Source organism: Pan paniscus, chromosome 14, assembly GCF_029289425.2.
Source record: "Pan paniscus chromosome 14, NHGRI_mPanPan1-v2.0_pri, whole genome shotgun sequence".
Taxonomy (NCBI): domain Eukaryota; kingdom Metazoa; phylum Chordata; class Mammalia; order Primates; family Hominidae; genus Pan; species Pan paniscus.
The window spans coordinates 25354129-25379686 of NC_073263.2; the positions used below are offsets into that span (position 1 = coordinate 25354129).

Here is a 25558-nt window from a genome sequence, read left to right on the forward strand (position 1 = left end):
TGTTTTTAAGGATATTTGTAGAAAATAGAATCAAGACCACTAGCATGTTGGTCAGGAAGTTTGCAAACGATATCTGCCTCTTGAATCACAGGACAAGTGGGCTGTTTTTATCTGCTTTCCATGAGTGATGCATTTAGATCTCACAGAGGTGGCCAGTCATTTATGTATTCCTTTCATCCTCTCCATCTGTGAGTAGGCTTTCAGAATTGCACACTAATAGCCTGCTCCTAGGTCTGTTGTTTATATGAAAGTTACGATAGTTTTGTTTAAATAGAACTGTATTTTTTTTCTATTACACTTAATTATGGGTGGAGATGTAACTAGTCTTGGAATCATGATTTTGGTAGTTAGTCACCATTTATTGAATGTCTGCTGTACAAATCTGAAATTAGACATTTGGAGAAGGGTGAGGAAAGGGAGGGATAGAAAAGAAATGAAAGATGTCATCTCTGTCCTTGTGAAGGTTAGAGAGAAAAACATATTCCCCCAGGATGGATATAACCAATTATGTTGAATAGTTTATGGAAAGAAATGTACTGATTAAATAATTTTTTAAAAAGTCAATTCTTAAAACTTTTATGTCACCTGTCTGCTCTTTCATGATGCAGCTGATGGCGTTAGGGAAAGAATGTTAACTCAAATCACATGACATTTTGTAGGAAATCCCCTCTTTTATATTCAGATGTGGTTTTGAAATGTTTAAGGATTCCGAGAAATGCTTCCATGGGAGGGGCTCCATAACACCTTCATCTCTAGAGGAAATACTGGCATAGGATTTCCAGAATTTTTTGCTGCAAAAGCAACCAAAGCTAGAAACGCTCATCCCTGAAAGTCTGTGCCTGTGGCTCATTTAACAATGGGGTGCACGTAGTCACTCTGAAACCCATTCGCTCATGGATTGTTCTTTTCTCTGTCAGCACTCACCTTGCTTTTCAAAATACGTCCCACCTTAGACCCAACCCTTGTGAGGCTGCCTCTTGGTCAAACACTGCATTCTTTGAAATAAAAACTGAACTGCTCTCACCTTTCCTTCGTTGTTGCATCTCTCTAAGGCACACTCTCTTGCAGCTTCCTCAGTTACAGCTCCTCGCCATGTATAAGTTTTTATAGTGAGGGAGCTTTTATAGTGAGGGAGCACTTACATCTACCTTAGAACTATTGAGTGATTGAGTTGAAATTTTCTTTCTTTGTGCCTCTAGATAAGCTAACCCACAGGTACCTATTGGGCTCTCCTGAATGCACCCCCATTCCTGCCACTGTCCTTTCCCACTACTGCCCTCCCAACCCCAAATTCTATATCTGCCACTGTGCTCCAGGGGCCATTCCAAGCTGCCCAAATTATCTACTTTTAGAATTTAGGGCTACAATGAAATACACCAAAATCTGGGTCATGAGATTAAGTTTTGAGGGGGCCGCACAGTTTGGGTCCGAGCACAGATGTTCCAGAAGGGAAAGACTGTCCAGAAGGCCTGGACACCTGGGTTGTGTCCTGCACAAATGTACTAAATGCATCTGAAGAAAGAACACAGTAGACAGAAGGGATGTGGTCAGCCATGGAGGCATTTAATAAATAGGATTGGTTAATTAATTTTAGGTTTTAGACTCAAATATCACATGTTTGTATGTCTATCTAATTAAGCTATGAGATTTTTAAAGGTACTGAAGTTTTTGACTGACTGCCATGAAAAAGAAGATGTTATATTTTATTTAAATAACTATTTCAATAAGAAAATCCTTTTCATAGGATAGTATTTTCAACAGGAAAATGAACACTTTTCCAAATGAAATCTTCTGATATATTGGAGCACTTTATTTTATAGTTAAATATTATGTATTTTAGGCTTGGTATTGATAAGTTGGTTTCTGTGTCATTACGAAAAACAACTTATGAAGTCTTGTATGTTGTATTTCGGTTAGTTTTTGCCCCTACCACCTTCTTATTTGAGACACTCAGATTAAAAGAATATTTTTAATGAAATACCAATAAAATGTATACTTTCTGGGTTTCTGTTTAAAAGCAAAGAAGAAAAACCTACATATGCAAAACTTTAAGAGAGGGGATAAGATTCAGTGTTTCTTGTAATTGTTAACTGTCACTATGGAAATTTTGTATGTATCTTATGCTATGGAAATTCAAGCTTAGCTAGAAAACATTTTTACTAGAAAGAACTTGTGGTATTGTCTAGTGCTGGTGACTTGAGTATGGTCCAGAGACAAGCAGCAGCGGCAGCAGCCGGGAGCTTGTTAGAAATGCGCATTCACAGGCCCAGCCCAGGCTTTCTGATCAGAGGCTGTACCTTGACAATCCCTCTGGGTGATTCCGATGCTCACTTAAAGTTGGAAACTCATTGATCTAGGACAGTGGTTTTCAAACTTCCTTTTAGTCATAAGGACTGCTACATGTAATAAAGATGTTTTCAAATCCAGATAGTGAAAGAATTTTGTGAGTCTGGTTAATTAATAAGTGTTTTGGGTCTCTAGGGGGTTCCTGGGTGGAGTTCCTTGTAACCCCTCTGGCTCAAGTGAGCTCAGTGTACAAATCTACAATCGAGATCCAGCCCCTCTTTGACAACCAGGCAGGTAAGGTCGGAGGAGGTAAAGAATCTGCTTAGGTTTGTTCAGATGATATTGCAAGATCAGAATCAGAAACTCTGAGAGCAGGGTTTATGTATATCAGATAAATTAGTGTATGATCATTAGTTCTATAAAAGCAGTTAGCCAAGGTTTCACTAAAGTGTTATATTTGAAATAACGTTAGAGAGCTAGTTTTTAAATTTCAGGGACATGTGTCCCATAAAATGAGATACTCCAGGAACTGATTTTTGTAAGTCTCAAAAGAAAAACTTATTTTTCATTTTAGAATCTATTATGTTATCCAAAAAAGCAGATAGAATACTTCTCCAGTCAACTGAATGCTTTTGGTTTATATTTCTATTCATAATACACCAAAATAGGATTAAAGAAGTGCCCCCAAGCACCTAGCTTGGCTCAGCTGTGGTCTGGGGTTTTTATTTTATAGGTTGAATTATTATATGTTGGGAATACTTATTAAGTGTGGCATGTGATTCCAGGTCACAAGTTAAGATTAAGAAACAGCCGGCTTGTGCTTCCTGGCAACTTGGTATACTAAAATACTGCATATGGCTAAAGTGGAGTGGTGCCTCTTCATTTCTGTAGAAATTAGCTGTTGGACATCTGTTTTGAACCCCTAGTGTGTGCTAGAATTATGTTTTCTCAAGGCATTACAGCTGAAGGCATAATAAATCCTTGATGAGAATTTCATGCTCCTAAAATACTACCGTATGACTTGCTTTATATACCCTGGTCAGGTTTTCTCCTTATTTTTGCTTTTTGGGGAAGGCAGCTGTTGGATGTTCATAGATTGTACTTTAAGCCATTGGAATCCTCACTTGACTTACTTGAGATCCAAATCCCAGAGTGGCAAGCCCAGTGAGTCTATTTGACTTGCTCCTCATTTCCCATTGGTTGGCCTATTGCTAACCTCCCTAACAAAAAACCAACAACTTTAACCTCAAAGAAAACCCGGGTCTGTTTAGGTCCTTTCCTGTTCCACTCCTGAGATTTTCCGACCCCTGCAGTGTGAAGTGGCCAAGCCTTTGCCTGTGGGCTTCCTTTCTCTCCAGACCACCTTGAATTTGCTGATGAAGAGGCCAGCTTTCTTGATCAGTTGGGTGACATATGGACTTAAGGAGGAGTCGCAGCCTCAGGCCTGCTGAGTCCTGTTTAAGTTCCTGTTTTACGTTCTCTTGTGATACTTTCATGGATGCATAAGAGGAGTTGCAGATTAAGTGATGGCCTCCTTAGTGAGGTTCCACCTCAGTGAGTGAATGATTTTAATTAAAGAGTGATTAATATAATCATAAGAATCCAGACTCTAGATCCACTATGTCCTCAGTGTCTCAGCAATTCCTTTGCACAGCCCTTAGACCAAAAGGAAAACTTAAGTTTCTAATTATTAAGTAGGTAAAGTCAAATAATTTAAGAAGTATTTATGACCCAACAACTTAGCAGACATTTGAAACAATAATGTCATTGAAAGACATACATTGAAAGAAATAATCCTTATTTCCTCCATCGTTAAATAATCATTACTGTTGACAATGGCATGTGGTGATGTGCCTGTTTGCCTGTTGAGCGCGGCACGACTTCTCGAACTTTAGGGTAAGCATAGCTGCTGCCTTGCTCATTTCCTATTCCGCATTGATTTTCACAAGGCATTTGCTTTTTATCATCACCGCCACGAGAGCTCAGCTTCACAAAGACATATCGTGAAAAGGGATGCAGTGTGATTTATTGTTGAAACTGTGAGCTACTTCCACCTAGTATTTGGCACTGTTACCTGAGAGACATTGCTGTATTTCCCTCAAAAGTTAAAAAAATTTCTGCTGCAGCATCCCCAGGGCACCTGCACACCCAGTTGGGAACCACAAGTCTGATGGCATGCATTTCTCAGAGGTGTCCAGTCTTGTTTTGTTTTTCCAACAGTTAAGATGTTTCACATAATCCTATGCTAGGTGGAGTATGAGATGCAACTGTTTTATACTTGCTAGTCAACACAGTGGTTTCACATTAATACATCACACCCATCCCGTGAGGTGGCTGGTTCTCATTTTCCTGATCCCACTCATGAAAAGCAGGGGCTCATGGACTTCCTTTCCCTGCTTAAATGGTCAATGTGTGGTGCACAGGAAAATGTCATACTCAGGCCTTTAACTGTGGCTCCCAGGTTGTTTTCTCCAACTATATTTGATCTGAGGTTCTGTGGAGTTTCAAAACAAAATGGGAAATCACTTTTGTGTAGCCAATTACAGTTGTGGACTGCCTCTGCCAAAAAGATCAGCCCTTGGCTTTAAGTAGCAGTTGCACAAACTAGGCGGGAATAGATACAGCTTAATATCCCTTCATGTTAAAATTGCTTATGTGGAGTTGACTAGAGGCTTCATTGATAGGCAGTGTTAAAGCTCCAGTAACTTTCTTTTAGGCCACATTAAAGTGAATCTGGCATCTGCTACAAGGGAGATGGTGATTCTGTTCTATTCTGCTCTCAGTTGCCTAAAAGATTATACTTGGAGGCTATCTTTTAAGTTCTGAAGCATGCCTATTAAATAATGGTTGAAGAACCTGAGAATATTTAGCAAGCAGCAACAGAGCTTTGGGAGGAAGGATGTGATAGCTGTTTTTATATTTCAGCCTTCCATATATTTGTAAGAGAAGTTAGACTTTTCCTATTTAGCCCCAAATGACAGAGTTAGTACTCTTAAGTATGCTCAGTAACAACAAAAAAGTAATAATAATTTGCAGTGGTCGCACCTACTCCAGGAGGCATCGAATTGCTGCCATTGCAAACCCTTGTGAAAATGCTAAAAGGGATATCAGATTGTGCAACCCAGCTCCTAAAGTCCTTTCATTATGTTTTTCTAACTTTCTAATTTTTATCTTTGTCACTGAGCAAAGGCTTTTTACATGGTTCTACATTCAGTTTGCTGTCTCGCCAAATGCATTTCTTTCTCAAGTTGGTAGAATGAGATGTCAGGTAGCACTTCAGTTTTCTGTTTGGAACAGGTATCTTTGTGGGTAGAGACCACCTAGGAGCTGTTGAAGTTCTTACTGGGCAAATCTTTTGAGTGTCCATTCTAGCTGATGCGTGAAGTCCATATGTGGGCGTGGCCAGTAGACCTCTGTGAAATCCAGAAAAATCTTTTACTTTGTGTTTATTCTGTGTGTGTGGCGGCGTGGGGGGGGTGGGGGTGGGGCAAGTGCTGTTTAAGTGATCCAAAAGCTTACCTGTAAATTCCGCAAATCAAGCATCAGCTTACCAATTCAGAATGTAGAGTCACTCAATCCTGAGATGCTAGTCTTTGCTTCATGTTGCTGTGTTTTGTGGTCTACACTCTGAATAAGCACATCATTATCATGAATACCCCTCTGCTTTAGACCCCACAGATTTATACTGGCTCCTCTTCCCAGACGACTTGAGGACTTAGGAAAGCTTGGCCGCCATCTTGGATTCCTTGTGGAAAGAACCCTTCCTATGCAGGGGCTGATCTTCTCGCCCCCTTTAGGGCTGTGCTTCTGCACGGCTCAACAAGGGGAGACTTCCACTCCCTGACTCCCATCCTAGATCCTCTGCCTTGGCTGCCCTTCAAACACAGCTTCATTTTCTGGGGCGGATGTAGAGAAGTCTTTTTTCTTTGCTCTTACCCCAGCCTTCTTTCTGCACTTTATCATGCCCTGCCAATTTCCTTTCCCTTCTGTAAAAGCAGATTTTACAGAAAATTCCCTTGCCAGCCCTAGGTTGTATATGATGTACCATAAAGCAAAAGGAGGTCTGTGCTGGTTTTCTGATTTATTGGAAAGACATTTCCGAAGACCCCTGTAACTAGACTGACTTCCTTTATCATTCAGCAGGGCACACGTACCCCCGAGGAGTTTGTGCAGATGCCTCCCACTGAGCAGAGTGATTACAAATAGGCTGTGTTTTAAGTTAGTTTTCTGTTGTATATTTCATCTGAGAAGTTGGCAAATACTTGAAAGCCACAAGCTACTGTTTTCTGAAAGCTTCTTGCACATGAGCATAAAATGGATGTATTGAATTTGGAGATCGTCCAGTAACTGTCCTTTTAATGCAGCGGAATGTAGATTACAGCTGTTTCCTCTGGAAAGACATACATAGTTCTGATTTCCCTCTCTTTTCTCACAGAGTGTCTCCTCTGCAGAAGTCTGAGATAGTGGATGTGGTGAAGAAGCGGGTGAAGGCCATCACCCTCGCCATCGGAGACGGCGCCAACGATGTCGGGATGATCCAGACAGCCCACGTGGGTGTGGGAATCAGTGGGAATGAAGGCATGCAGGCCACCAACAACTCGGATTACGCCATCGCACAGGTCAGCAGCTTGGGCAGCCAGCTGCCCTGTCCTGTTGAGAGATGATAGCTGGGCATGAGGACCTGGCGTTTAACCTTCAGTGCAGCCCCAAACCTCTGCCACCCCTCTTGAGGTTGCTGTCTAGATGAAACCCCAGGGATATTTGGAATTCTCTGTAGTTGTGATCTTGTGCAGTTTGGAGGCCCTGTCCTGCTGATTGGATTTCTCTGGCCAGCTATGGGGTTGGCCAAGCTGCTCTGTGATTCAGGCAAGGTGCTGCTCCTGGCAGATAGGTCTCTGATCTTGCTAATAATAACCTCTCACCCTCAGCTTCTGCATCTGCTGCATTGCTTTTTCTGCTGCATTGCCTGCTGAAGCACAGCTGTGCTCATGACAGCCTTTCTCTATAATCCTGTTCCAGTCTCACTCCTCCCAAAGGTGCTGGGACACCCCCTGGCTAGGCGCTTAAGGTCAGGGAGAAGCAGTGATTTACAGCTGTCGCCTTCTCTGTAGTTATGAGAGGGGTGCTGTCCAGGACCACCCCTGTGAGGTGAATTGCCAAGAGCACGAGCTGGGTTTGGGCCATAATGACCCCATGGTCAGTAGCAAACAGCCTCCTGCAGTTAGGCCAAGTTCAGTCCAGCGGAGGCTGATCCGAGCCTCGCATGCCAGGGCTCCTGATGTGCTGTACTGCACTGGTGGCCTGAGGATGAAAGAAAGGTCCACTCTGTAATGATAGCCCAAAGGTGAAGGAAGATAGCCAATTTCCTAACCCGTAGGGTGCATATCTGAGACCACCTTTGCAAAATTATGACTGAGACAGTGGAAGAGATCTAACTTAACCAACTCCATCTTGCTTCTAACCTCCAAGCTGTCCTTGTTCATTTCTGGGCGTAAGCTGAACTAACTTTGAGAGAAACTCGGTTTATACTTTATAGTTTAAACAAAGACGGTAACAGCCCTTTCCCAAAGCAGACCTCCTTGCCTGGGGACTAGACTAACATTAGCCGCAAGATTTGAAATATGGCTTAGGAGTCATGCAGCTGGAGGCTACAAGATTCTGACCCTCTTAAACTGCTCCTAAGATCAGTGCTTGAGATATTTTGCAGACCCTGCACTTGATGGATCAGCTGGCACCACTCAGATCAATAAACTGGCTCATCTAATCTTATGGCTCCCCACCACCCAGGAACTGACTGAGCTCAAGAAGACAGCTTTGACTCCCTATGATTTCTTCCCTGACTAATCAGCATTCCAGGCTCACTGGCTACCCCCACCCACCAAGTTATCCTTAAAAACTCTGCTCCCCGAATGCTTGGGGAGACTGATTTGAGTAATAATAAAACTCCAGTCTCCCTCACAGCCGGCTCTGCGTGAATTACTCTTTCTCTATTGCAGTTCTTCTGTCTTGATGAATCGGCTCTGTCTAGGCAGTGGGCAAGGTGAACCCCTTGGGCGGTTACATATCTAGATGATTTGGCCTGCTGGATCACCCAGAAAACCTAGACATCACAGTGAATGCAGGGCCTGTCCTTCTGTCTCCAGATTGCGATACATCATGAATAGATGCCTGCTCATCGGCTGGGTAGCAGGAATTCCCTTGTGTTTCTACGGTGTTGAGGTGTTTGAAGAATGTGTCCACCTTAATCACATGAACACAAGGAAAAATGGCTATACACCCCTTCAACCTGAAATCAGGGGCTGCATATAAAATGTGAAGGAGCTTCCTATAGCCCCAGGGCTTCAGGCCAGTCCTTTGCAGTTCTGGGGCTCCACCTCTCCAAAGCGGGGGCTCTGTGTTAGATCACCTCTCAGGTTTCTTCTCAGCTCACAGTTCTGCAGATGCAGGGAGAAATTACAAAATCCTCCTGGCTCTGAAAAGTGCATGCAATCAATCTTCTTCCTTTGCTGATTTCAAATAAATCCTCAAGATAATTTCTGAAGTAGGTAAGAGAAGGAATCTTGACTTTATAGGTGGGAAAACTGGGGTTCCTTCGTATCAGGTGACTTACATCAGGTCCAAGCAAGCAAGCATCTTGGGGTCAGAAAACAACGGACCTGAGTGTGAACTTGGGGGCCGGCCCCACACACACCTGCCTGTTTACTTTCCTGAGTCAAATGCTTTGAGGCCTGTGGGACTCGCACTTCCTGTAGTCTGTCAGCAACTATAGATGTTATACACCCCAGCATTATTAAATACTTGAGTTATAACATCATATGGCTGGAAGGGATCTTAAGAGGTTTCCTAGGAGTTCCAGGCAAATATTTGTCTGTCTTTTTCTTTAAAATGTCTAGGGAAGGGAAATCCCATGACCTGCTTTATTGGAACTGCATAGGAATAGGATGTGTTATCCAGAGCAATTGCTCTCTTCTAATTAAAAGTGTCAAAGAAGGGTGGAGCAGGGAGTGAGGCTTTAAAACGCCATTGGGGGTTTTCTTGCCCCTCCAGCATCATAGTCACTTCTGCCAAAGGAACTGATGCAGCCCACATGTGTCTGTGCACCCTCATTTCTCCTGTCCATGGTCCTATTGCCGATTAGGTGGGGATGCTGTTACTTCAGGGCAGGTTCCTGCTAACCTCATAACCTTTGCACCAACCAACATGCTGCCTCTACCTTAATCACCATGCCAGAAAAGCCACAGCTTGATGAATTTCTTTGCCTCTCTTGAAATGGTAAACATCTCTGGTTGTTTATCACCTTGGGCTTTATCTGTTCATTTTAATGTGGATGCATTTTTTTTATTACGCTTCGGAGGAAGTACCCTCAGGGTTATTATACTCAGAAAGAAAAAAATGTTAGCTCAAAGACTTACCTTGGGAAAGTTACGAAGCGGGCAAAGCTCTGGTTCTATTTCTTCCCTGCCTACCTTGTGCTTTTATGCACATGGGCAGCCCAAGACCGAGCGCCGTCCTTTTTCAGCTGCCTTGTCCTGAGCAACCTTGCTGCCGTCGCTGCGTCATGGTGCTCCCCTAGCCCTTGGCTTTCCATTCTCCTCGGGAGAATCATTCCTGCCCCCTGCCTTCCTAATGTTTTCAGAATGACCTCATGACGACAGCATTTTGATTTAGAATATACATTTTTTTTTCCTGAAAACAAATCACTGTAGTGCTCAAGTTGAGGCATTCAGGATGACTGAAGCAGATGTTTTCTCTGCCCATTGAAGTTTAACATCAGGGGGTCCTGGTCAAATACAAACTTCCTTTTTATTTGTTTAGCTAGTTATTTTATGATTTCCCATTCCCCTTTGGAATCCTTAATGAGCCTTTATGGGGAGTTTTATTTTTCCATGTGCACCTACTTCTGCCACTTCGAAGCGATGATTTAGATTCCGAATGCGTGGTGAGCCCCGCGCCTTCCCCTCACCTCCTGGAAGAACATGCTGAGCTGGGACTCCACCTAGGATGGAGTCCTTTCTTTAGTGCTAATGGAGATTACTATGCAGTTTCCTCCTGAAAATTTTTTGTTTAAGTATTGTATTTTCAGTCTGATCATTTCTTTTCTATTGAGAGTTACATTTTATTAATTAATTTATTTATTTATTAATTAATTTATTTTTTTATTCAGAGTTTCACTCTTGTTGCCCAGGCTGGAGTGCAGTGGCTGGATCTCGGCTCACTGCAGCCTCCGCCTCCGCCTCCTGGGTTCAAGTGATTGTCCTGCCTCAGCCTCCTGAGTAGCTGGGATTACAGGCACCCAACACCACGTCTGACTACTTTTTGGATTTTTAGCAGAGACGGCGTTTCACCACGTTGGCCAGACTGGTCTTGAACTCCTGGCCTTAGGTGATCTGCCCGCCTTGGCCTCCCAAAGTGCTGGGATTACAGGTGTGAGCCACTGTGCCCAGCTGAGAGTTACATTTAATTTCCAAAGTCATCTGCAATTAATAAGAAGTGTATAACTGCAAAAGAATTTCTAATGTCCTGGGCATTCTCAATACAGCCTGCTTTTCTCTCCTAGTAGTGTAATAGGTTTCAAGCTTGTGGACTTACTGACACTCTGACTTAGAACAGGAGGCATTAAGGTTTTCATGCAAGGGAACCAAGAGGGAACTCGAATCCAGTGTAAGGCATATCAAATGTGTAGAAACGTGATGTAAACAGGGTTGCAGCTAACGGCACATTTATGCCAGAGCAGGACACCACGCACCAGACCAGAGAAACTCGTTTCCCTCCCTCCAGCGCAAGGTTTACACTTTTTGGGACCTTTATGAAATGGCACACAGAAGGCAAAGCCAGGCTAAGGGGTGGCTGAGGAGATACGATCTGAGTGGTGTCCAGAGACCCCCTCCCCCAGTGAGGATTCCTGAATGTTACTGGATTATCTATGGCTCCAACTCAAACCACAGGAGCCATCACATCACTCCCAGCTTGGGACCCACCAGCAGCCCCTGACTGCACAGCACTCTGGCCAGAGGGGCTCTGTACTGGTTGGAGGCAAAAAAGGAGAAGACAAAATGGGTCAAGAAGTGGAGGCAAAGTGTGTGTGTGTCTTAGTACATCTATGTGTACATGTGTATTTGTATGAGTATCTATGTATGTGTATCTGTGTGTATGTGTGTCTCTGTATCTCTGTCCTGTGTGCCACTATCTCTGTGTCTAGGTGTGTGTGTCTGCCTGTATGTGTCTGTTTATCTGTGCCTGTTATGTGTCTCTGTGTATCTATGTGTGTATATCCGTGTGTGTCTATATGTGTAACTTTTTAACCTACGAAGTTGTTAGTAGAAGTAGTGTATGTGCACCCGTGTGTGCCTTTCTTTTAAACAAGACTGTATTGTGTGAGTGTCCCTGTCCCTTGCTCTTTTTGTCACTGAAAAAATCTGTTTGCTTAGAGATATCTGACTTCCACTGTACTTTTCTTTCAGTTTAGTAGCTCACCTTTGTTTAATAATTAATCCCTGTTGCAGCACTATTCACAATAGCAAAGACATGGAATCAACCCAAATGTCCATCAGTGCTAGACTGGATAAAGAAAATGCAATACACATACACCATGGAATACTATGCAGCCATAAAAAGGAATGAGATCATGTCCTTTGCAGAGACTTCGATGGAGCTGGAAACCATTATCCTCAGCAAACTAACACAGGAACAGAAAACCAAACACCACATGTCCTCACTTATAAGTGGGAGCTGAACAATGAGAACACATGGACACAGGGAGGGGAACACCACACACTGGGGTCTGTTGGGGAGGCAGGGGGAGGGAGGGCATCAGATTAAATACTAATGCATCCAGACCTTGAAACCTAGGTGACGGGTTGATAACTGCAGCAAACCATCATGGCAAATGTTTACCTATGTAATAAACCTGCACATCCTGCACATGTATCCTGGAACTTAAAATTCAATTACAAAAAAGTATTTGTTTAAATAGAATTTCATAAGAATAACAATTAGGAGTCCAGCAGTATGTTTAGGGAAAATAATAATAACGTAGATTCAAGAAGGATTTTAGTTGTTCTCACTGGGCCTGAAAGCTCTGTCTTCAGAGAATGGTTTTCTGAGATTCCTGCAGAATCTGGTTTCCTCTACCTACATTATCTGACTTCTGTTCATAAGGACATTCTGTTTGTGACTTTTATTCCTCAATGATGGGCTCTTCTGAACTTTGTAATTTTCCTTTTTCAGTTTTCCTACTTAGAGAAGCTTCTGTTGGTTCATGGAGCCTGGAGCTACAACCGGGTGACCAAGTGCATCTTGTACTGCTTCTATAAGAACGTGGTCCTGTATATTATTGAGGTAAGAAGGGGTATTTTTTTTCCTTGAAGAGAAAGTTCTTTTAAGAGGATATCTTGAGGTATTTAAAGTCATTTCAAGGCAGGATTTTGTTCATGTAAAATTAAAAGATGCTGCTGTGACTTTCTACAGCCTGTGTCACATGTAAGCTCCCGTGAAGCTGGGCTCGCCATTCTGGTCTAGATCCTCATGCTGGATGACCAAAGCGGGCATCTGCAGCCTTTCTTACCTACCCAGACATGCCTTCCTCCTAGCTCTCCTCCTGTGTTCCTCTTTGCCGTGCCTCTTCCTCTGTGTCCTTGGCTGGGGTAGAATCTTGCTAATACTCACAGCCCTTCCACAGGGGTCAGATCCTATCAGCAGAGGCCTACACCTTGCCAGATGATCGCTGAGGTGTTGCTGGAATGAACAAGGGGGCCTGATTTCTGCCTTATTTCTCACAGACTCTGCAAGTTTCCTAGCATCCATTCACTGCTTCTGGGATACTTGGACACTGGTACTTACGTGGGAAGGGTGTGGGAGTGAGGGGATAGTGGGGAGTAAAACAGCAAGGTCATTGATAATATTGCAGTGAGTTCATATTCTGTTGTCAGACAATTTTCCAAGATGCTGATTCAGTTACCAGTAAAACAAACGTGCTTGCCAGAGGGGTGGGCCCAGGAAGAAATGGAAAAGTCACTTCATGTTTGCTATTAGTGGGATTACAGCCCTGCTATAAAGGGGGTGGCTTTTGAGGCCATCATGACTAATCGTTTCCAACTATGTTTGTCTATGGAGGAAGGCAATGTTAATTATGGTGTTTTAATGCTTCATTCTACTATGGGTTATTTTATATCTGATTTCTTGACTCTTGGTAAAAATAATAAGCAAGGAAGAAATCAACTTTTTCTGATGTAAGCTCTGACAATACTGGGTTCAAATAACTATTAATAACAAGTGCCTTGCTAAGGTAGCTGTAACTAACTACTTCTTTACCCGGTTGTCTAATCTTTCCTACTCAATCATTCAGGTCAAACATATAAGTTCATGTCACACATCTGGTAACTAAACTACTAAAGAGTGATTTCCCCAAGTTGTGCAGGTTGTTCACGGCCCAAGACAACCGGGCCAAAAGAGTAAATGAAGCAGAAACATAACCTGTGCTACTTCATTCATCTCTTCAGCTGCCCGGAGCCCAACTGGAAACAGCAATGCATTTTTCTAAGTTGCACAAGGGCCAGCCTATTCGCCAAGACGTGTGCACTTGCAGAGAGGATGCCTCTTCTAGTTCACACAAAAACCCCTTGTGGGCTGGGGAGCAGCCCTGATTCTTAAGGAATGTTCCAAGCAATCAAAAGGGATCTGGTTAAAGTCCTGAAACTGACCCGTTCTTCCTAATTTGAATCTTTTGTGGGAGGTGCCCTGTCTGCTTAAGTGTATTTCCCTAGGAAGAAAATACACAGCAGAGGCTTGAGAGATTTGGTGATATAATTGACGTTTTATTCAGTATAGTGAGGTTAAAATCAATAATTTAAAAAATTATTCACAATTTGTCTGCTGATCTTGTGCTGTAATATTCAACTCAGTTCACTCTGGGTGAGAACTTGTAGATATTGGTGTAAGAACTTTAGTGGTTTCTCTCTTCTCTTATTTTTACAATTCCCTTTTGGCACTTAAAGGTGTTTGTCCCCCTCCTGCTCCTACATTTTTCTGTGTCTGTGGTAGGAGTCACTCCTCAACGTCACTCAAGGTCATGGACGATAGTGTAAAGAGGTATCGTAGGGTCATGGACCATCGTGTAAAGGGGTATTAGAATCTCCGTTTCTTCGTGCTATCCCAGGCTTCCCAGCATTTTGTGCTCCTGTAGCTGCTGGCTTTCACGGTTTCTTAATAATCTCGTTTTCTTCACAATCAGCAAATTAGAGATAGTCTAGACTTCTTATCAAGACATTCTGCGTGGAGCTCCCAATCTTTCACTTTTCAGATCGTCCCCTAGGGCCTCTTCTTAGTCATTTACACCTACTATCTTGCTGGTGTTTTTTTTTTTACTTCAAGTGGGCTGAGTCTGAGAAGAGTGCAATTTTAGTCTGCCTGAAAAATTCTATTTGGAAGGAGGCCCTGAAAGTGCCACATGCGTGCCTCAAATTAATATATTTCAATTGTAGCTGAGCAGCAGTTGTTAAATGGTCTTTTGTAAACAGCCTTTTAAACATTCTTTATAAAGTTAAAGAAAATGTTAAAGTCTCCACCACTCCATGCCCAATTTTCTATTTAGTATTTCTCGGGGATATTAATTTGAAAACCAAGAAAGCAAAATCCTTGACCGAGCCCATATGGTTAGAGCATTGACTCAGGCAGAGCCTACCTACCACTGCCAAATTACTTCTTTCGCATCAACATGCACTTCAAATATAGTTTTAAAAATAGGAAAGTACTACTTACTTGCATGCAATTTTAGTGTGTTGTGAACTGTAAGATCAAAGATTATTGTAAGTTGATTTGCTTATTTGCAAAGAATACTTTTTTGTTCTAAAGGTAACCCTTATAATTAATTACTTAAGTAAGAATAAATTAAATACATTACTTATTTATCTTAAATGGTTTTCTTGTAACTCAAGGAGCGATTCTTTACAATAGCCAATATGTTGTCATCTCAGATGCCCTCTAAGATACATAACTACTAATCACTTAAAAATGTAGTCTAAAGGCAATTTGGCAAATTAAAAAAAATACACATGTGTGCATGCACACACACATTTTATGGCCTTAGCCATTATTATGAGGATCATTATAGGACTTGAATTGCCAATAAAGATTGTAAGGAAGAACTGTAAGCCTGTGATGTAATGCAGTCTACTCACTTGGCATACTAACCTATAAAAGTGGATTTTTCTGTGTAAGGAACACATGGATGTATTCATGTTGCTATATGGAACACTAACTGAAAGTTCCCTCCACTCTCGCCCCCAAACCTCCTTCCGTATTATCTGTCCTGACCTTTTTCTCTGTAGGTATGGAGATATTTATGTATACAAACAAATCAAGGATTTTAGATAAATGTCATCATGCTGCGCAGAGCCTTCTGCAACTCATTTCACCTGACAGTGTATTCTGGAGACCATTCCCAGTTACTGTGTATAGACCCAGGGCATGCCATTTCACAGGGGGGTTTCCTGCAATCTATTCAGCCATTCCCTGCACTGATAAACATTCCACTTCTCTCCAGTTTCAACCCCCAAAAGCCTTGTGGAATAACAGCTTTCTCACTAGCCCATAAATATTCCACCCAAATGATATTGATCTAATTAGACCATTTTTACCACAGTTCCTTGAACATAATACATGCTTACGTATTTTTATTTATACAACAACAAGTTATTTGTTGCTGACAAATCTTAATTAATGCTTGTTGAGTGTGCCGCATAAAATTCAAGCCAAAATAACTATTGGTTTGAGGGATTTAAAAAATAGGAACAAAATTATGCAATACATGGTTTCATGTTAGCCCTATTAATAGGTAAAACTGAAAATACTACAACCTGTGCCTCCATCCTCCCTGCAGCTGCCTTAATTTAGTACTGTTTTCCTGGTTGATTACAAAAACCGCTAGTTTCACTTCCTTGACCATCTCCGCTGTAGCTAGGATACGATTTCTGAAACATATGTCTGATCAATTCCAGTGTCTGGCACAATGTCTGGAATGGAGGTGCTTGAAAATGCTGGCAATGAAAGAGTGATGAATGCTGCTGCTTCCTGCGGCCCCTTCCCAGGCTCCCTGTGCCTTCTGATGAAATGCCCATCTCAGTCCCGTCACCTGCCCCTCTGCAATCTGGGTTCCAACTGTCACCAGCCTCCTCTGCCACTGTATCCTCTTTACTTTATTTGTAATCAGTGTTACTCAAGTATGATTGATGTACAGCAAGATACACACTTTTTAAGTGTTCTGTTCTATGAATTAAAACTGGGTTTTTATCATTAGAAACACACTGAGGATTTTGTGTGTCTCCCGTAGACGGTGACCAGAATGTCTCAGAGAGCTCTGGAGACAGACAGATGGTGGTGATGGTTGCACAAGGCTGGGCACTGGAACTGCAGTGCAAGTGTGAACATGGGACCATACACTTAAAAATGGCTACGGTGGCAGACTTTGTTATCTATATTGTACAACCATTTTAAGATGCTAAAAAAAAAAGAGAAAAATGTCACAAACACTTGGCTGCTTTCATCGCCTTGAGAGAGACAAAAATGTATAAGGACAGATTGTATGCTTTGGCGAGCTTATTGAAGGTTTGAGAAACAAATTTTACCCGTAGTTTTGTTTTGCATTAAACTAATTAAATGCTATGTTTCATGGTCGTGGCCAGATGGACCATATTTCTCAGAAGGTAAAATCCTGTTGTTGTCTAGAATGCTCAGAGCTTCAGAGCCTTGCAGGGCAGCCAGCTGGGAGTGGGGTTGGGGTGGGCGGGGCAGGGGGGCAGTGTGTATTCCCTGTGTGTCTGCACTGGGGGTGGGAATGGGATGAAATTAGCAAAAGCAAGGAGATAGAGCAGGGTAAAGATATGTGAGTGACCAGGGAAGGGCATCTGAATGGCTCAGTCGGAGTAGTATTGCCATTAGAAGCTGGGATTCCTTTTTTTTTCTTCTCTTTTTGCAATAGTCAAATTACATAGTAAATGTGATTTAGGAAAATTTGTCTATCAATATGTAGGGCAGATGGCAAGCAGAGAACTTACATGTAATTTTGTAGTTTTAAGCCTGGGGCATAAATCATGCCATTATGTAACTATCTCTCCATGTAATTTATAAGCAGAAAGCAAAGACTGATTTTTAAAACTCTTTGATGTTGACAATGGGAGGAATTTGCCTTAAATGTAAAGATTAGGGGTAAAGAGGTTAGGAAAGGATTCCTATAAATTTTTGAAGTCTTGACTGACCTCTGTGTGGTATCTCTTAAGGAGAGGGATTGAGTAAGTTCTTTAAAGCTCCTACACTATTTAACAAACTATGAGTTAGTTGTTCAGGGTTTTCTTAATAGAGTACAGTTTCAAAGCACAGCAGCATCAGCATTTTAAGCATGTATTAGGTGGCATATGCATTTGTTTGTGGACTTTCTGAACCTCTGGGAAAAGGTTATTTGGAATAGATTTTTAGTGGCCATAAAATTCAAATAGAAAAATAATAGGGACATTACTTGAACTTAACCTATATTTCGAAAAATTATCATAGGGATCTCTTGTAAACTTTGGTATAACATAAGGAAGATATGCCAAATTATTTTTGAAATAGAGATGAGTCTGAAATCATAATGGTGATTAGTTGGTGGTTCCTAATACAAAGAATAACCATAACATATGTATATTGATGTGAAAAAGTGGATATTATATACAGCTTGGAGTCTACTTATTTTTGGCAACACATACAAGAAATTTTAGTGTTTTCTTGGGGGTGATTAAACTGATAGGGGATAAAGGCCAGGAAATGAGATGCATATTTAGCATGAAGGTCTGGAAATACTATCACTGAAATAGAAATAGATATTCTAAGACCACAGCAATTTGGGGACCAAATGAAACTGAACCGCAGAATTTAGTTGACAGCTGTTTAAAAATTTGTCAATATCTGACAAGCCTAAAACAAGCAAACAAACCTTTATTATACTGCAGCAGAAGTTCCCAACCTTTCTGGCACCAGACACTGGTTTCAGGGAAGACAATTTTTCCACAGAGGGCATGGCTTTGGGATGATTCAAGCACAATACATTTATCATTAGATCCTCATAAGGAGTGTGCAAACTAGATCCCTTGCATGCGCGTTTTACAATAGGGTTCATACTCCTGTGAGAATCTAATGCTGCCACTGATCTGACAGGAGGTGGAGCTTAGGCAATAATGCCTGCTAGCCCTCCGCTCACCTCCTGCTATGTGGTCGGGTTTGCAACAGCCACCGACCAGCACCAGTCCAGTCCGTGGCCCAGGGGTTGGGGACCCCTGTACTACAGGATATGAGAAAAGGCCTTACTGGCAGTTTGTTTTCTGTGTCTTCGAATTCTCACGGCTGTAATCCCAGCACTTTGGGAGGCCGAGGTGGGTGGATCACGAGGTCAGGAGATCGAGACCATCCTGGCTAACATGGTGAAACCCCGTCTCTACTAAAAAAACACAAAAAATTAGCTGGGCATGGTGGCAGGTGCCTGTAGTCCCAGCTACTCGGGAGGCTGAGGCAGGAGAATGACGTGAACCTGGGAGGCGGAACTTGCAGTAAGCGGAAGCCGAGATCGTGCCACTGCACTCCAGCCTGGGTGACAGAGCGAGACTGCGTCTCAAAAAAAAAAGTGAAATGAATTATGGTTCATGGATAAATTGCCATTCTAATCCAAAACGTTTTCAGTAGATGAATACTTTGATTTTTTAAAATTGTTTTGCAAACATATATTTCCTTTTGCTGTTTTACAGCTTTATTTTTTTCTGTTGGACCTGTGAGAGATTTTGTTTTATCATCAATTTTTTATTATTGTTTGAAAATAATCATTATTTTTCAAACTTTTTTTTTGTTTGTTTTTTGAGATGGAGTCTCACTCTGTCACCCAGGCTGGAATGCAGTAGTGCAGTGTTGGCTCACTGCAACCTCCGCCTTCCAGGTTCAAGCGATTCTCCTACCTCAGCCTCCCAAGTAACTGGAATTACAGGAGTGCACCACCACACTCAGCTAATATTTTTTGTATTTTTAGTAGAGACAAGTTTTCACCGTGTTGGACAGGCTGGTCTCAAACTCCTGACCTCAAATGATCCACCCGCCTCGGCCTCCTGAGCTGTTGAGATTACAGGCGTGACCCCTTTGCCCGACCTTCAAACATTGTTAGAAAAAAATCATATCTAAATTGCCCCTTCTTTCCATTATTGTGTCATTAGCTTCTTGTTTGGGGAGCCTTAATTAAATATGTTAATGCACGGAGATGCTATGCACTTGGTCAACCCTATTACAAATTGGTATCTATGTCCTACTAGTAACCCATGCTTCACTATAAATGATAAAAGAAGTCACTGGCTTTGGGCTGGATTTCATTTTAAATGTTAGAATCAACAGAGAGTAGATGTTTTAAACCATGATCAAAATTTCATCCAGTGACTTTTCCCCTCTTGCATATAATGCATGACTTAACTATACCTCAAAACAATGTGTTTCATTTGGGGGACACAAGAAATTTCATTACACGGTAAAAGATAAAATCCTAATAGCTAAGCTTTCCTCTTCTGTCCTGTGCATCTGCCTTGGCAGAGGTAGCTTTATGTTTCCTGTTACAGCTTTTATTTGAAGGAATAGATTGGCAGCTATGAGTGCGGTGTTAAAATGTTAATAAGTAAAAGGCAAATTTAAAAATATCATTGACATATGGACCTTTCTGTAAAGGCTGTGGCTTCATCAAGTATGGAACCATCCATTTTCTATTAAAAGCTTTAATAAGTGTTGACCACCTACTCCAAGGCAGGCAGAATGCTGAGACTGAGGTACTGGGACATGCTGCACAGAGTTCCCCATCTAATACGGGTTGGGGAAGAGGTGAGGACAGTCATCCCTTAGTATCCACAGGGTACTGATTCCAGGATACACCCTCCCCACCTTCAGATGCCAAAATTTGTGGATACTCAAGTCCCTTATATAAAATAGTGTAGTGTTTGCATATAATCTATGCACATCCTCTTGTATACTTTACATCATCTATAAATTACTTAAATACCTAATGCATTGTAAATGCTATGTAAATAGTTGTTACACTGTATCAGTTTTGTTTTGTTTTGTTTTGTTTTTTTGAGACAGAGTTTCACTCTTGTTGCCAGGCTGGAGTGCAATGGCGTGATCTCGACTCACTGCAAGCTCCGCCTCCTGGGTTCACTTGATTCTCTTGCCTCAGCCTCCCGAGTAGCTGGGATTACAGGCACGTGCCACCACACCTGGCTAATTTTTTGTATTTTTAGGAGAGACAGGGTTTCACCATGTTGGCCAGGCTGGTCTCGAACTCCTGACCTCAGGTGATCCACATGCCTCAGCCTCCCAAAGTGCTGGGATTACAGGCGTTAGCCACCTCTTCTGGCCCAGTTTTTAAATATGTACTATTTTTTATTCTTGTATTGATATTTTTACTGTTTTTCTTTCCTGAATATTTTTTTTTTCTGTGGTTGTTTGAATCTGTGGAGACGGAGAGCCTGGCTGTACAGCGTAAGTGCTCTGATGGCTGTGTGCACAAAGACCTCTGCATGCACAGGCCTGGTGCCAACCCCATCCCAAGAGCATCTGGGCTTACAGTCCATGATTACCTGGGTGGTCCCTATCTTGTGCTGATAATTGTTGAGTAATAACTGCAACTGTAATATGTTGGTGGGAAAACTACTTAGAGAAGTTTCCCATTGGACAATTGAAAAATGGGAATTAACTAGAAATGTAAACATTCTGAATTCTGCTTTCCTTGCCTCATGCATGCTCATTCTCCAAGTCAAGAACTCTTGGGTCATGGGGACAAGAGGAACAGGACAGTCCCTCCTCTTGGAATCAAATAGAGAATGCAGATAAGAATTCCCACAATTATAATATGGCGTGGTGGGGCTGGCTTAGAGGAAGACAGCTTGCAATGAGAACTGTTAGAAGTGGTGCTTTACAGGCGTGGTAGGGTAAGGGCCTCAGGATCCCAGGATGAAACGAGTTAAGACCTGAAGGATGAGTAGCAGCTGATCAGGTGAAGGGGTGGGAGGAGAGGGTCAGGGAATGTGCCAAAGAGAGCCCAGCACCTGCCTTTCCCATGCATGTTCTCTGTCTGTTCCAGCTCTGTGATAAATGTCAGCAATTAGCCCAGCCCTTAGTACCTAACAGAGAAGAAATGCATTATGCTGCGGTTTTATATTTCAGTCGGAAGATGGCTGGAGAACTAGTTAAACACGTGCCTAGGAATGTTCTCTGAAAGGCCAGCTGGTTGCTGCTGGTTGATAGAGCTGGGAGTTTATTGGCAAAAGGTGGAGAGGGGGGTGAGAGGACAGGGAAGAGGTAGGTATTAAGCCAGAGAAATACTAGCAGTCTGGAGGGATTCCCTACAAGATACACAGTCACTTTGAACTTTATAAAAATAGACTTACTGCCCTTTCCATGTGACAATCTATGCTTTTTTTATGATGTTTTTGCAGCTGCCCTACCTAAAAGGATCATTATAAAGATCCAGCACTAAAAAAATGTTCTTAGGCATTGATGGTTTAAAAATGGAGTCTTTGGAACTCTATAAAATGTTTTAATCTCCTTGGAATAGAAAAAAAATGCAAGTCCAGAAACAGAGCCCATGCAAAGAACTTCCAGGGCTCACGTGAACTTTGAGAGGTCAGCCCTGTGCTGGAGCTGTGCTTCATAGCCCGGGTGCACTCTCCCACCCTACCTGTTACTGTGGCAGAAGTGATGAGAATCCAGCCCACTTCACCTCACGAATTCCAATTTGCTTCCCTTCCTTAAAGGCCTCTTGCATTCAGAGACAGCACCCACATAGTTTAGTACTGATTGCAGGCAAGGGGTGAATGTTACTTTTATTTTTCCAAATTGGTTATGACTTCCCTAAGGGCAAATAATCCATTGCCTACATTTCAGTAGAGGCACACACGTAAGAATCTTTTGGACGTTTTGGTTTTTGGGTTTTGTTTGTTTTTTTAGAATGTAAGAGAAGATTACCTAAGTAGCATATTATTTGTATTTCCTTTTAGGAAATGCTTTTCTTATCCAACTGAAATCTTTCCCGGTGTAATTTTCATGCAGAGAACTATACCCTTCAAGTACTAGAAGATACATTTCTTTTTTTTTTTCTTTTGTTTGAGAAGGAGTCTCGTGCTGTCACCCAGGCTGGAGTGCAATGGCGTGATCTCAGCTCACTGCAACCTCTGCCTCCTGGGTTCAAGCGATTCTCCTGCCTCAGCCTCCTGAGTGGCTGGGATTACAGGTACATGCCACCACGCCCGGCTAATTTTTGTTTTTTAATAGAGATTGGGTTTCACCGTGTTGGTCAGGCTGGTCTCAAACTCCTAGCCTCATGATCTGCCTGCCTCGGCCTCCCAAAGTGCCGGGATTACAGGCATGAGCCACACGTGGCCTACATTTCTATTATATTGTGTTTAACCCTATCTTTTGAAAGAATAAAGAATAATTTTGGCTGGGTGTGGTGGCTCATGCCTGTAATCCCAGCACTTTGGGAGGCTGAGGTGGGCAGATCACCTGAGGTCAGGAGTTCAAGACCAGCCTGGCCAACATGGTGAAACCCTGTCTGTACTAAAAATACAAAAAGTTAACCAGACATGGGGGCACACACCTGTAATCTCAGCTACTCGGGAGGCTGAGGCAGGAGAATCACTTGAACCCATGAGGCAGAGGCTGCAATAAGCTGAGAGTGAGACTCCTTCTCAAAAAATAATAATAATAATAATTTTGATTGAATTCTTTAAACACATTTCTACCTTAATAGAACTTCTATTTTGGCTGAAATTCTCAAAGAGCCTTTCATTCTTATGTAGTTGACTTTACCAATTAGGTTTTTCCTTGCTAAGTTTTCTTTCCATTTTAGTTTGTGTTGCTCTCATTTTTTTCTTTCTGTTCTTTCTTTTGCCAGTAGAGACTTAGTTGTCTAAAACTTTTGAAATCAGATTTCATTTAAGTTTTAGAACTACTTCTGTGACAATGTCTGAGCACAGAGCCACTGATCATGCCTTTCTATTCATTTTTCTCTCTATATACCCAAATAGCACCATTCTAACTGGATTTCAGTAATAACTGCTTTAGGGTGATAGAAAGCCCAAGATCAAGAATGGAGACTTCATGTATAGGCTGTAGAAAAGTCAGTGGGCCAACAGAAAGAGCACCTTCTGTAGCAAATGAGGAAGAAGATAAAGGAAGGAGGCCACGGGAATTCGTGACGTATCACTACCATGATGGAAAATGATCCTCATGTTTGACAATCATACATTTGCTTGTAGAGGATCAAGAGCAGGATATGTTCCCTTCTGCTCCTTTTCTCTAAGCTGGTCAGCCTTAGGTGTGAGATGTAGATTTTGACCCTCGGTTTTAAAACACCCTTATGTATGCAAGTAAAATGTAATTATTTATGAGAATGCAATTCGTCATTCTTTTTCTTGGACTTGGGAGTTTGTTGCCTTTTACCTTTAGTTGAAATAGCTTCTATTTAAAAGTATCACATCAGGAAACTCATCTCTCTTCTGGTAAATGTCTGTACTTTTAAGTGGTAAATAATCTCCATTGCGTTCTAACGATACATCTGAGCTGCGATATTGGTTTTCCAGCAGATGTCCTAAGAGTTTAGAATGCCCTTCACTTCTCGGTTCCAATGTCCTGGCAGATCAAGTGGACTATTTAAAGATGGATCAAGAATAGGAGTGATATACACGCCTTCTTGCCTGGTTTTTCAAACAGAGAGAAGGCAAAGTAGATTCATCCTATTAAATACTACATGTGCCTCAAGAGCATGTCAGTGAAATATTGATCAAAATATTGTCCTCTTTTACCCAGGAATTATAGGATGAAGTTTATTTTTCTTCCTTTAATTAAACTGCCTGTTGTTTTAATAATCTTTTTTGTCAGTCCCTTGCCCATTTGAAAGTTGCTTTTCTTAACATAAACTGTTAACTAGAAGCTTTTACTTCCCTGTTAGTTCCACCTTAGAGGTTGCCTTTATTCTACTGAAAGTGCTTATTTGTATAGTATATTATTTTATTTTTTAAAAATAAGGTATAATTTACATGGAGTAAAATTAACCCTTTTTAATGCACAATTCTATGATTTTTTTTTTTTTTTTGAGACAGAGTTTCACTCTGGTTGCCCAGGCTGGAGTGCAGTGGTGGATCTCAGCTCACTGCAACCTCTGCCTCCTGGGTTGAAGCGATTCTCCTGCCTCAGCCTCCCCAGTAGCTGGGATTACAGGTGTCCACCACCATACCTGGCTAATTTTTAAAAAAATTATCTTTAGTAGAAACGGGGTTTTGCCATTTTGGCTAGGCTTGTCTCAAACTCTTGGCCTCAAGTGATCCACCTGCCTTGGCCTCCCAAAGTGCTGGGATTACAGGCATGAGCCACCGTCCCCAGCCATAGTACTATGACTCTTGACAAACACATAAACCAGTGCCATCACCAGGAAGTGGGCTTGCTTCCTACTACACCCAGATAAGAACAGTATGACACTGGCTCCAAAAATTCCCCAGTCTCCTCTGTAGTTAGCCCCTGTCCCCCTCAGGGGACTCAGTTCCTGGCAACAGCTGGTCTGTTTTCTGACCTATAGTTTTGCATTTCTCAGAATGCTGTATGAATGGAATTGTACAGTATTATGACCCTCTGATTCCAATTTCTTCTACTCAATATGATGCATCTGAGATTCATCCATGTCGTTGGATCAGTAATTTATTGCTTTTATTGCTGAGTGGTATTCCATTGCGTGGGTGTTTCACAGTTTATTCATTCACCTGTTGAAGGACATTTGGGCCGTTTCCTAATTTTGGTGATTATGAATAATGCCTCTGTACACACTCATTTTAGGTTTTAGTGTAAAGGTGGTTTCCATTTTACTTGGCAAATACCTTAAAAAATGGGGATCAGTTTCATTTCCTTATTCAGCGTTGCTGCATGGACTTATTTGCCTCTCCTCCTCACTTTGGTTACATGTGGGAAAAGTCAAGCAAAAACTTGGCCCAGGGGCCTCTGGTTCCATAACACCATTGGCCGGGCCTCTCTGCCTCAGGGCCTCTCCGTCATAGGTTTCCCATGGTTGGGGAGTCCTGGAAGTCCAGCTTTGGGGTCTGGGAACCAGGAAACCAGGGTTCAGGAAGTCACTGGACTCCAGGAACTATATCATAGTTTAAAGAAGGGCTTGAGTAAAATGTGACCAGAATAGCATTGACAGTAATCAAGCAAGACGACGGTAGAAGACAGA

General features: G+C 42.0%; 1 protein-coding gene across 4 annotated transcripts in view; it reads left to right on the top strand.

Annotated features, from left to right (window-relative positions):
* The window catches only part of ATP8A2 (ATPase phospholipid transporting 8A2), a 657192-nt gene that overhangs the window by 385767 nt on the left and 245867 nt on the right, over positions 1-25558 (top strand). For all 4 annotated transcript variants that reach the window (XM_034936476.3, XM_055096569.1, XM_008971630.3 and 1 more), the window contains 2 exons: positions 6722-6905; positions 12514-12624. In XM_034936476.3, the coding sequence (XP_034792367.1) occupies positions 6722-6905; positions 12514-12624 (295 nt within the window). The remainder of the gene's footprint in view (positions 1-6721; positions 6906-12513; positions 12625-25558) is intronic.